The sequence below is a fragment of the Sinocyclocheilus rhinocerous genome, unplaced genomic scaffold, assembly GCF_001515625.1.
Source record: "Sinocyclocheilus rhinocerous isolate Xijiao unplaced genomic scaffold, SAMN03320098_v1.1 scaffold2267, whole genome shotgun sequence".
Taxonomy (NCBI): Eukaryota; Metazoa; Chordata; class Actinopteri; order Cypriniformes; family Cyprinidae; genus Sinocyclocheilus; species Sinocyclocheilus rhinocerous.
The window spans coordinates 907,498-919,964 of NW_015625573.1; the positions used below are offsets into that span (position 1 = coordinate 907,498).

The window sequence follows — 12,467 nt, forward strand, 5'->3', positions numbered from 1 at the left end:
GGAACTTTAAGGACTTAAAATGACTGAAATTTATGGACTTCAATTAACCTTTTATTTATTTATTTTTTTTTTTGTATGTGTATGGGGGGGTAGGGGGGGGGATTCTTCATCAAAGAAATGCATCATGGTTTCCACAAAAATATTAAGCAGTACAACTGTTTTCAACATTGATAAATATTTCTTGAGCACTAAATCGGCATATTAGAATGATTTCTGAAGGATCATGTGACACTGAGGACTGGAGTAATGATGCTGAAAATTCAGCTTTGACATCACAAGAACATTTTAAAATATTTTAAAACATTTTGTTTTAATTGTAATAATATTTCACAAAACTGCTGTTTTATTGTATCATATAAATATGGTGAGCATACTAATGTGTGAGACTTCTTTCAAAAACATAAAAAAATCTTACCAACCCCGAAGTAAAAGTACTTGTATTAAATTATAACATTGTATAAAATTATATAAACAGTGTAAGTGCTTGTATAAAATTATGTTTCACATTTCTGCTTTTAAATCCCCCCAGAATTTACTATGATTATTAGTGCCTCACTGTAACCTTGATTTCAATCTGGAAAGAAAATGAGAAAGTCTACATTTTTTGTGTTAATCAACTTTATGCAACAAATTCTGCCGACTGAACTTAACTTGCATTGAACTCAGAATATTCCTTTTAAGGTTGACATAGAAATAAGAAAACGTTATTCAACTATTTGAAATGTTAATCTGAGCTTTTTTTGAATGAACTCTGCCCTAGGTGTCCTCTCAGGATCCGGGTCGTGCGCCCCTCCTGTTGTCCGCCGAGTGTCAGCGCAGTGGAACAGTGACCCGTGTGTCTCTAGATTACCACTGCTGTCCCGCAACCGCCCCCGCCAGCCAGCTGACCTCTGTACAAGTGCTGCTGCCCCTCGATCACACGGCCACCGACCTGCAGTGCCAGCCGCCCGCATCCTGGTGAGGAGCAGTGTGTGACTGGAGGGTGTGGTGAATCATTTACATTAATAACACAGTATGGGGAGTTTCCGAGGAAAGACAATTGATGTTTAGGTGGTTGCTTTTAGAGATGGAAACAAAAGAGAAAATGAAGTGAATATATGATGATAGATTTTTAGATTCAAGTTTGTTTGTTTGTTTGTTTCACAGGAACGCAGAGGAAAGACGACTCCTATGGAAATTGTCCAACCTCTCTCCGACAAATCACAGCAAAGGTCACTGCTGCCACCACCTGTTCATCCTCACCTTTCTTTTTTTTATCGCTTATTCATGATTCATGTTTAAGGGAAGAAAATTGTTGTCACCCTGATGTCATTCTAAATATGAATAGCATTATTTTTTCCACAAAAGGAAAATTTTCATGTCATTCTGTTAATAGTAACCAATGACTGCCAAGCTCTAAAGAGGACAAAAAAACATGCTCTATACAGCTTATGCACTATACTAAACAGTGTTATTATGTATTATTATTGTGTATATACTAAAATAGTATTGATTAATATTGATATAATTAACTTAGACATTTTATCTGCTTGTCATTTTTGTCTTTTTTTTTTTTTTCAATATTTTTATATATTTAATTTAAACCCACTCCCAAGGCAAACAATTAATGCACATCTATAACAACACAAAGTCTAACCTCTGCCTTATTTGATTTAATTGCAGCATGCAGTTGTAATTTGATTTTAGATTGAATAATAATTTTAAAAAATAGGGATTCTTTAGAGTTCCATCAAAAAAGCATATGGACTTGAAATAATGTAAATAATGACAGATTTTTCATTTTAAAAGTTTCATTTTAGAACTTTTCAAACAACAGTGATATAAAATGGAAGAACTAAATATCTTAACAAATATTGATTTTCTTGAGAGAGAGAGAAAAAAGCATTGCACTATATATAGTTTAGCGTTGGTACATCTGAGTTTAGATCATTGTAATGACACAAGATGTTTTCAGTGGAAGTGGGTGGAAGAGAGGCTGCTCAGAGCAAGAGGCCAAGAAACAAACTTATGAATACATATGATCTGACAGAGCATCATGGGAGTGCTGTGTACAGTTTGGAAGCAACATATTAAAATATGGGCACCATTAGGATGTTCTAAGATGCTCTTTTATTTCAACATGTATTTATGTTTATTCTCGCACATATGTGGCGTGAACCCAAGAGCAGCTGTGACTGTGAATGTGTGTGTGTTTCTGGGTCTCAGGGTCTGGCACGTTGTGCGCCAGTTGGCAGTGCCTGGAGGTGCCCCGCAGTCCTCCCCCGAGCCTGGCTGTGCAGTTTGTGGGATCGGGGGCTTCTCTCGCAGGCCTGGACGTGGAGCTGGTGGGCAGCCGCTACCGCATGTCCCTGGTGAAGAAGAGGTTTGCCACAGGTGGGAGCCAGACCTACTTTTTGTCTCTCATAAGCAGCTCTTTTCAGTTCAGAATTGTTTATTCTGCTGGATATCTTGTTACCAGGTGGTTGCTAGGAAGTCCTCTAGATGGTTGCTTTCTGGTCTAATTCTGATTTTCTAGTAAATATATAGCTCTGGTCCCTCCTGCACTTTTAAGTTTGTGATTTTGTTTGTCCATGTTAGTGTTACCATTGTGCAACAAGCTAAGCTTTTCTAAAAATCTATTTTATGGCAGAACTTAAAAAAAAAAAATGTTCATAACTCAAACATAAGAACATGTTTCAAGTCCCAGTTAATGCATGAACTTATGAAAATGTTTTGAATGTAGTGTCAATTTGAATAAAAGCATCTGTCAAATGCATAAATGTAAATATTTTAGCAATTCAAGTGTAAATTGCAAAAAAAAAATATCAGCAGGAAGATGATTATATATATAGGTTTCTGATAGCATTGATCTATTTTTGAAATAAGACTGTTTAGCTTGACATTCACCTAATCATATGTGTTATTTTAGTATCATTGAGATACTATTAGTTTTTATTAATATTTTAAATCTGCTTTTATTTTTATATTTTCTGGTTTCATTTTAAGGTTTTAGTAATTTTGTTATGTTTTGTGATTTTTAGTAGTTTGTGTCTAAATAGTATTTATTTTTATTTCAGTTTTAAATATTCTAATAAAAGTTAAACTAAAATAAGAAATGTTGCTACTAGCTGAAATGTTATATATATATATATATGTGTTTATAATATATATACATAATATATAAATAGACATATATATAATTTGTTAACATTTATTTTATTTCGAGCAACATTTTTTTTATGCTTTTGGTTTTAGTCAACTGTAATAACCCTTCTAATCATAACCATCACTGCTAAATGAACAAGCGAGTTTGATATTAATGTTATGATGTATGATTAATGGTATGATTTTAAAATTGGCCTATTTTTGCTGTTTTCTTGAAATAGCAACTCAACTCAAGACAGATATAATGATAACAGCATGATGATAACGTTCATCTGTATTGTTTTACAGGAAAATACATGGCTGGCTGTTCTTTATGAGCGGTGATGGTGACTGCTTCACTACCAGAGGCACAAAGTTTGCACTTTTTAACCCCCCCTGGGCTGCCGGAACTGTCCACGTGCTACAGGCCTGAAGAGGAGAGATCATGTTGTATATACAGTGTGATGTGTGGGAAACCGCTAATAATACCCATGATGCATTGCTCTAGGACAAGTATGCACTGGAATTAGGGACCACAACCAGCCTCTACTTTTATCTGTATAGAATTCTTTGTTTGGTGCACAAGCCACACATTTATTTCAAGTTTGAAGAACTGGATGTATATTTCTGTTCATTTTTAGTGCAAATTTGTGAATGAATAAGTATTAAGATGTACAATGGATATAAAGTTCTGATATTTACAGAATGTATGTATGTTGAGTATTCAAGAAAGGTTTAATATGAAAAATAAGTCCATGTGTGTCAATTATAACACAGCAAGCATCGGAGACAAAAGTGGTTTACACAAATTTATTACATTTTTTACCAGTACAAAATACAGTCGAACTAAGCGGTTGAGGCTAAATAAAGATTTTTTAAAAACACAAAAATAAGGTATCAATATAGTGAGAAGAATTGCATTTACCGCCATAAAAATAATCCTTAGCCAGAAGCTTTAAAACAGCATTAAAAAAAATAAAATAAAAATACACTGAGCAAATTCCCTTCCCAAAAGCACACAACAGGCAAAGAACCATGACAGGCGTTAAAGTACAGAGCCTGACACTCACAACCAACCACAGTGAGAAAACATCTGCCAATCACTTCTCAGAAACAAACACAAAGCTAGTAGAAATGAAGTTTATCTTTGTAAATATCAGAGAGGGACATGTAGGGTGCCCATTACGGGCCGCTACCAGGCACCAGTAAAGATCCCAACCTGAAAACGACATATCTCCTGAAAATATTTCCAGCTTTACGTCAGCCAAGTGGGCACATCGTTTCCATTACAAGCGTGAAAACTAAAACATCAGATGTACAGCACCAGGTGATGAGGCGTATCTGTAAGAATCTGCATATTCTGTTATATGTCTATTTTGGGTTTTCTACATCTTCTAGAAAAAGCTTTTAGCTATTATATAGCTTTTACTTTTCTTTTTTTTTGTAATTACATTTACACAATATCTACTTAAATATATATAGGAAGTTCTTTTAATCAATTAAAAAAAAAAAAACTTGTATGTTCGTTTTTAATAAAAACGACACGAAAACTATTCACATAACCTGTTGAGTGAGTGCACACTCGCTTCCAGTTACTTCAGAAGGCCTCACACACAGGTACGTTCAATATATCAACTAGGCTCTTTTTAGCAACCAAGAACTACAAAACTAGACCAAAACGTTTCACAAACCAGTTTTGATAGGACCTGCTCTGCTTGGGTTCATCTAAAACAGAACAATATCCATCAACACAGTAGGCGTATGTACATCCCGAAGCTTTCGAACGAGAGCGGGGCGCTTTCAGGGCAACCGTTCAGACCAAACAGAGTCGAATAATCTCTTTTATAGTGATTTTTATAAAATGTAATAAAAGTTAGACATTAATTCATTAGAACTAAAAACTGTTGAGGTATAGACTAGGCATCTCATATGGCCGGGGTTTATCTACAAAACGGCTAGAATGGAGCGTTCTCCATCCATTTCGGCATTGAAAAGGCTTCGGGGTCAGCAGGTTGCATCTACGCCTGAGGAACTGCGAAGAAACGGCCGAGGCAGAAAGTCTAAAAATGTGACCATCTTTAAAAGGTGCGTTAGACATCTGAGGTTCTGAGACGATACATTCATTCTGTGGTTAGAGGCACGGCCGAGAGTACGACAGAACAAGAGAAAATCAAAGAGAAAGACAGTTCTGCTCTAGTGTTTCTTTTCTCGTCTAAGGCACTGAAAGAAGACTATGGCACATGACAAAAACATATCACAAAACCAGCACGTTCTTGTTTCACAGTCGCAAAAAACCTAAAGGCGAAAGAGAGACACACACACTGACCCTAAACAGACCTACGTACCCTCAAGATAAAGAAAAACCTCACAGATGAGTGTTATCTTTGCCACCGGCAGCCTTTTGAGGTGGTCCGGCTGGGTCTGCGGTGGTCTGGGGTGAGGCTGATTAGATCTCCTGCAGGGAGGGACTGATCTCGATTCGCTCGCTCTTCACCGCCGGCTCGCTCATGCTCCTCTCGCTCATCCTCGACATGTCTCCATCACTGGCCAGATCGTCTGAGAATGAGGCATCTGGGAGAGGAAAAGAGAAGGAGGTTGGATACAGAGCAGAGGAACCTTCAAAATGAGACAGAAACTTAAGTTTGGGTTGGCATCAAAATCGCTACCTTTCTCCATAAGTGATGGCATCATGGAGCTGAGGTCACTGAACTGAAAATGTGAAGACGGCAACATTAAAAATTAAAAACCAAACCTCATACTTTTATTGTATGTTGGATTTTCATATTTAATTACATTTTAGAAACTATTTAGTATAAATAATGATGATCTAAACAAAAGTTACATCAATTCAATATTCATTGTTTAAAAATTATTCATGTTTACACAAATCATTTCCACCACAAGCAACGATTTTACCACTAACAAAAATTTACCAAAAGTTAGTGTACCTCATAACCAGGAAGACAAAAGTGTAAGGTAAATATCACTTGTGAGCAGAATATTTTTTAAATTAATTATATAACAATAATAATTAATTATTAGTAATGATTACTTTTATTATATATATATAGAGAGAGAGTAATATAATATAATTATTAATTTTAATTATTACATTATTAATTTATTTTAAAAAATTATCATTATTAATATGTAGATAGATATATTAATATTAACTATATCATATATATATATATATATATAAAATTATTACAATTTTATATTATTAATATCTTTATTATTAGGATGGGTGTATATAATTAATATAACAAATAATAATGATCAATTATTAATAATTGTTATTTATTGTATACTTATTACAATTAATTGTATAGACTGATGGATGGATGGATGGATGGATGGTTAGATAGACAATAATAAATATTATTATTATTATTTTAATCACTGTATGTATATAGTGAAAATATCTATTGTAAATATGTAATTCTCTGCATTTAGTATATGTTAAATGCTAGCTGAGAAATTAGCCTCAGCAAAAGTATTTATCCATTTTATCCCAAAAAAGTTTGAAATGTAATTTCCACCCCATGCTATTAAACACAATACATCATTTGAGAAGGACATTTCAGAAAAACACTCTGCTGTCACATGTATATATGCTCTTGGTGAAAACACTTTTCAGGCCCGCAATATTTTATTTTCAAAACACAAGCGTGAAGCATCAGAAATATGAAACTGTAAAGCAGCCAGATCTCCTCACCTCCCCCATGACAGCGATGGGCGTTTCTCCGGTTGCCATGGCAACACGGTGTTCTACCAAATAGAACATGTATTCATCATAAAGCAGACGGATGAGGTGGAAGGAGCCGAAGCTGGCAGCCGAGCGCAGAGTCAGATCTCTGATCACCATGGAGCTGAAACCAGGGCAACAGAGAGTTTCATTACAAACTAGCACAACCACACTTACAGAAGACAGATTAAAGTGCTGCTTTCAATCAACTCTCTTCAGAAGATCAGTTAAGAGGCCTAATGAAACTGAACTGAAATAAATGCACTGGAAATACCGCATTACTCTAGAGAGCCTTGTACCTGTAGAAGGACCACTTGAGCAGGAACTGGCGTGCGGCGCGGGGGAAGCTAGTACTGCCCTCATAGGGTTTCAGCACTTGGTTGACAACGTTATCCAGCCAGGCGGCCCACTGATCCAGAGAGCTCTGCTCCTGGAGGGTCACCTTAAAGTCTTGCTCCAAACGCTGGACGACACTCTCGTCACACTGGCACACCCAGGACGCCTGCTCCTGTGACAAACAAACACACGCCGAGTGTGCCGAGCAGCAACACACACCTTACACCTAACATCCATGAACCTGAGACAGGAGGTCAAAGTGGTTTCGGCATTCAGAGACGGGGTGTGATGAGAGAGACAGACCTGCACGTTAGCAAAGTCCACTCTGTTGAGGTCGCTGAGCATCTGGTTGATCTGGGACGTGTTCTGCAGGACGGCTCGCGCTGCCTGGGCCAGGTGATTCAGAGAGGTGTAGCGGCGCAGGGTCTGCGCAAACGCACTCACTACTGCAGCCTGTGCAGATGACAGCAAAACATTATGAGCATTAACACACAAAAATATCTAATCCTCACATCCTGTATGGTAAGAGTCACCAAGGTTACACCATTTACCTCTAAAGCACTTAAACATACACGTTAACCTGACAACGTATTTAATATACACTACCATTCAAAAGTTTGGACATTTTTTGGAAAGAAATTAATCATTTTTATTCTGCAAAGATGCATTAATTTGATCAAAAGTGACAGTAAAGACATTTATAGCGTAACAAGAGTTATGTTACAAAAAAGCAGTTCTTTTGAATTTTCTATATATCAAAAAATCCTGAAGAAAAAAAACAGCACAGCTTCCACAAAAATATTTAGTAGCACAAGTGTTTTCAACATTGGTGCTCAAGTAACATTTCTTATTATTATCAAATCAGCATATTAGAATGATTTCTGAAGGATCATGTGACACTGAAAACTGGAGTAATGGCTGCTGAAAATTCAGCCTTGCCATTACAGGAATAAAGGTCATTTTATATTTTTATTATTTTAAATTTTAATATATTTTAACAACAGCTTTTACCGTATTGCTTAATTCACATTTGAAAAAAATGTATGGAGTATAATTATTATAGAATTTTAGAAAAATATAAATTTTTAATTCTTTTAAATATTTTTTCTGAATTTTTTGGAGTTTATAGAACTCCTGCTTTCTTAGAATTGTGTCTGATTTGGAGAACGCTTTTCAGCAAATTGTCTCCTTTCAGAAACACACACATACCTTAGTGCGGACAATCTCCTGTGGGAAGTCACTCATGGCTGAGGTCAGCCACCCCTCTAGACTCTTTGCGAAGTTTCTGATAGCTTGAGTGAGGGTGCCTGCAGGATCACATTTCCCATCAGTCATGCACTCAGACATTCTGCTTACAGTCCAGCAGCAACACTGACCCAGGAACAGGTCACAGTAAGTGAGTGCATAAGTATAAATACTAACTTGGAACCGGCCGCAGTACATCAGGGATGAGGATCTCTACCAGTGCCTGATACAGGATGTGATCACAGCTCCTCATCCACTGCTTGATTGGTTCATATTTACACAGAGCGATCAGCTTCTCTCTGGGGAATCCTCTGATGTCTTCCACATCCTCTTCACTGCACAATATACAAACACACACATTTATTCAGACAGAAATCCAGAGAGATCTGAGTGTCAAATGTACATAAACAGCTACACTTACTTTATTTGATTACAAATAAAAATACATAAACGGGTTCCATTTTTCCAATCAATCTTTTAAAATAATAGATTATCATTATTAAAGTATAGACATTTAAAAGACATTTATAAGACATCTATAGACAAAGAATAAAAGACATTTGTAATGTTACAAAAGATTTCTATTTCAAATAAATGCTCTTCTTTTGAACTTTCTAGTCATCAAAGAATCCTAAATCAAATTGTTTCAGAAAAAAAAAAAGTTACTTGAGTACCAAATCAGCATAATATTAGAATGATTTCTGAAGGATAATGTGACACTGAAGGCAGGAGTAATGGCTGCTAAAAATTCAGTTTTTGCATTTCAGGGCTAAATTACATTTTAAAATATATTAAAATACAAAACAGCTTTAAAAAATTTTAACAATAATTCACAATACTATGGTTTTTACTGTTGTTTTGATCTAAGAAATGTAGCTTTGGCAAGCATAAGAGAAAAAAGAAAAGAAAAAGAAAAAAAAAACATTTTACCAAACTTTTGAACAATAGTGTACCTTAGAAAAAAAAAATGCATATGTAACAACAGAGATATCTATGACTTTTTAAGATTTTACTTATTTATATCCAGACTTATATCCAGGCCTGAAAAATTACAATTTAAAAATTTCGAAACATTTTTAGGTTTTCCATGAGCGTTCCAGTGGATACGGCACCTGTTAGGAATGGTAGTGGCTCCGTCACTAGATGGCGCTGTTGAATACCAAAAGGTCTGCCATAGCTTCTCTATGAGATGGAACTGCAAGTTCATCACTACGTCCAGAGTAGCCTGACGGAAAGAAATCAGGTTTAAATACAAAGTTTGAACATAGCTCCAGGCTTAAAAACATTCAAACAGGAAAACGGTTCCTTAAGATACTTCAAATGCATGTCTGACATCACATACCACTATAATACCTCGCAAAACAAATAATATCGGATTAAAAACAGTGATGTCTTTTTTATGGGCTGCAAGAAGATCTTGAGAAGCTCCCATATAAGTTATGAGAACATCCTTATATGAACTGAGAACTGAACTGAGATGAGTGTGATTGTCTTTTGTCTTTCCTGTTGGCATAGACAACTAGATAATCTCAAATACGGCCCACTCACGACATCAACACCCATCTCACAGTTTTATGAAAACAGCCAGTACTCAATCAGAAGCACCCATCTTGAAGGCAATCCACATGAATAAACTCAGATTTCAACTACATCTTATATTGGGTTTTAGGGCCAAAAAAGGAAGTTCAGTCTGCGTGATGAGCATGGCATTTTAGCAAACTGTGACATGCAGAAACAAAAGTAGGTGTTGGAGCTTTATCGGAGAGCAGAAGTGAGAGTGTGGTGAGTTCAGAGTGTGTTTGTCTCAGTGATTCACACTCGGCTCCCAGATTCTCCTAGATGAGGACACACACTCTTGTATCCAGTTACACAGGCCCCCCTCCTCCTCTCGCTGGTCACATGCTATGTTTTGGCTTCCTTGGCCAGGTCACCATGGCAACCTTGTTTACCGTTGCCCCGGCAACAGTTCAAACACAGCACTCCAAAACAAAAAAATTCTCTTTCCCAGACAAACAAGTTTTCTTACCTTAGTCGAAAGAGGGGGAAAGCACTACAGTCCTACTTCTAGAGGACAAGTCGATGATTTTTAAAGTGTATTGCATTTGTGAACTCTGAAAAGTCTGTTTTATAAACTTACAGCCAATTCAGGCAGCACTAAAGGCGTAGAGAGATGTGACTTCCTGAAATGTATCAGCAATGTTGTTGCTCTGCTTCTACTTATAAGTTTGAAGATCATAATTTAAGATATCTGAGTGATTTTAGACTAATTCAAATTGATATTTTGGGCAATTTCCTATTTTTCTTTTTTTTTCACTGCCTGACAAACACTGGAAACTTTTCAGCACTAGTGTAACAAATAAAAAGTGATAGAACATTTTGGTGTTCGCTTTATTTCTATTTTTAGTCCTATATACCATGAATAGGGCTGCAACAAATGATTATTTTGATCGATTAATCTAACGATTATTACAACGATTAATCGACTAATCGTCAGTTATTTCACCAATTAATCAGTAGGCTTTGTTCTATTATTCTGCTTTTACAATTAGTTAAAATACTGAGTTACACATATTCTAACTAAAAAATAAAGCAAGGTAAACACTTCAGCTTTGAAGTGAATGTCAAATGTCAAACAATTATATTACTATTGTACAATTACAATAATTTTTTACATTACAAAAACATATTTGGCACACAAACTGAGATGACAGAGAGACTTTCTCATTCACCATTTAATTATCTGTAAGAAGAAGCAATTGATTGACTGAATGATGCATCATTCTGCCTAATATCTCCTTTTGTAAGTCATATACGGAACAAAATAAAACGCCAAGACATTTTTTTTTTCAATAAATTATTTTATTCACAACATTAGCTCTCTTAAAACACCTTATAGTGTTATAGTAATCAAAACAGTCCTGAGCTAGATCAAGCTTTAATCTATGCAAACCAAACTATCACTTTAATGTAATGATTTTTTATTTATTTGCATTTATCTATTTATTTTTGTATTCACAAATAAAAAGATTCTATCATTACATTAGCTAGCTCCACAATGGACATCAGTCTGTTGTATAAAGCGCTATATAAATAAACGTGTCGTGACTGGAGTGCCGACTGCAGAGCTGGTGCAAACTTATCCACATCGCTATGATCAGATGCTTTCTTAACTGCTGTTTTCTCAACGCTGTCATTTTTGTTGCGTTTATTTCGTTATTGAGAGGAAAGAGCGCAGTACATATTTACATATTCATTTAAAATAGAATTTAGAAAAAGCAGAATTAAAGTCTTGCGCTGGTCAACCCACGTTATTACAGGCTCTTACGACTTTAACGACTATTCAACACAAATATTTGTCAACAATTTTTTATTGCCGATAATGTCAACTAATCGTTTCAGCCCTAACCATGAAATCTCATTGGTCCAAAATCCCACTGCTACCAAAAACCCACTATTAATCATCAAATATGTTCTGTTTGCCTGTGATTGTGTTGTGCTGAACAAAGTCTGTCACTGGAAACCTGGTTAACACAATATTAGCTTCAAGAGAGTTAAAATGAAATATTCAGAATGCAGAATCACTTCTATTTGTGACCCTGGACCACAAAACCAGTCATAAGGGTCAATTTTTCGAAATTGAGATTTATACATCATATGAAAGCTGAATAAATAAGCTTTCCATTTGATGTATGGTTTGTTAGGATAGGACACTATGTGGCCGAGATACAACTATTTGAAAATCTGGAATCTGAGGGTGCAAAAAAATCTAAATATTGAGAAAATCGCCTTTAAAGCTGTCCAAATTAAGTTCTTAGCAATGCATATTACTAATCAAAAATTAAGTTTTAATATATTTACAGTAGGAAAAATATCTCTACAAAATATCTTCATGGAACATGATCTTTACTTAATATCCTAATGATTTTTGGCATAAAAGAAAAATAAATCATTTTGACCCATACAATGTTTTTTTTTGGCTATTGCTACAAATATACCCCAGCGACTTAAGACTGGT

At 35.5% G+C, this 12,467-nt stretch overlaps 2 protein-coding genes across 4 annotated transcripts in view; one reads left to right on the plus strand and one right to left on the minus strand.

The window, feature by feature from the left end:
- LOC107751067 (F-BAR domain only protein 1-like) overlaps positions 1-5,367 on the plus strand; it is a 45,702-nt gene extending 40,335 nt beyond the window's left edge. The window contains exons 28-31 of the mRNA XM_016566649.1: positions 761-957; positions 1,147-1,211; positions 2,206-2,373; positions 3,433-5,367. Coding sequence (XP_016422135.1) covers positions 761-957; positions 1,147-1,211; positions 2,206-2,373; positions 3,433-3,461 — 459 coding nt within the window. The 3' untranslated portion in view covers positions 3,462-5,367. The remainder of the gene's footprint in view (positions 1-760; positions 958-1,146; positions 1,212-2,205; positions 2,374-3,432) is intronic.
- Positions 5,368-5,458: 91 nt separating this feature from the next.
- The window catches only part of rfx2 (regulatory factor X, 2 (influences HLA class II expression)), a 38,383-nt gene continuing 31,374 nt past the window's right edge, over positions 5,459-12,467 (minus strand). For all 3 annotated transcript variants that reach the window (XM_016566460.1, XM_016566453.1, XM_016566446.1), the window contains 8 exons: positions 9,565-9,677; positions 8,630-8,787; positions 8,417-8,514; positions 7,511-7,660; positions 7,171-7,379; positions 6,842-6,995; positions 5,790-5,832; positions 5,459-5,694 (listed from right to left, as the gene is read on the minus strand). In XM_016566460.1, the coding sequence (XP_016421946.1) occupies positions 5,570-5,694; positions 5,790-5,832; positions 6,842-6,995; positions 7,171-7,379; positions 7,511-7,660; positions 8,417-8,514; positions 8,630-8,787; positions 9,565-9,677 (1,050 nt within the window). In that variant the 3' untranslated portion in view covers positions 5,459-5,569. The remainder of the gene's footprint in view (positions 5,695-5,789; positions 5,833-6,841; positions 6,996-7,170; positions 7,380-7,510; positions 7,661-8,416; positions 8,515-8,629; positions 8,788-9,564; positions 9,678-12,467) is intronic.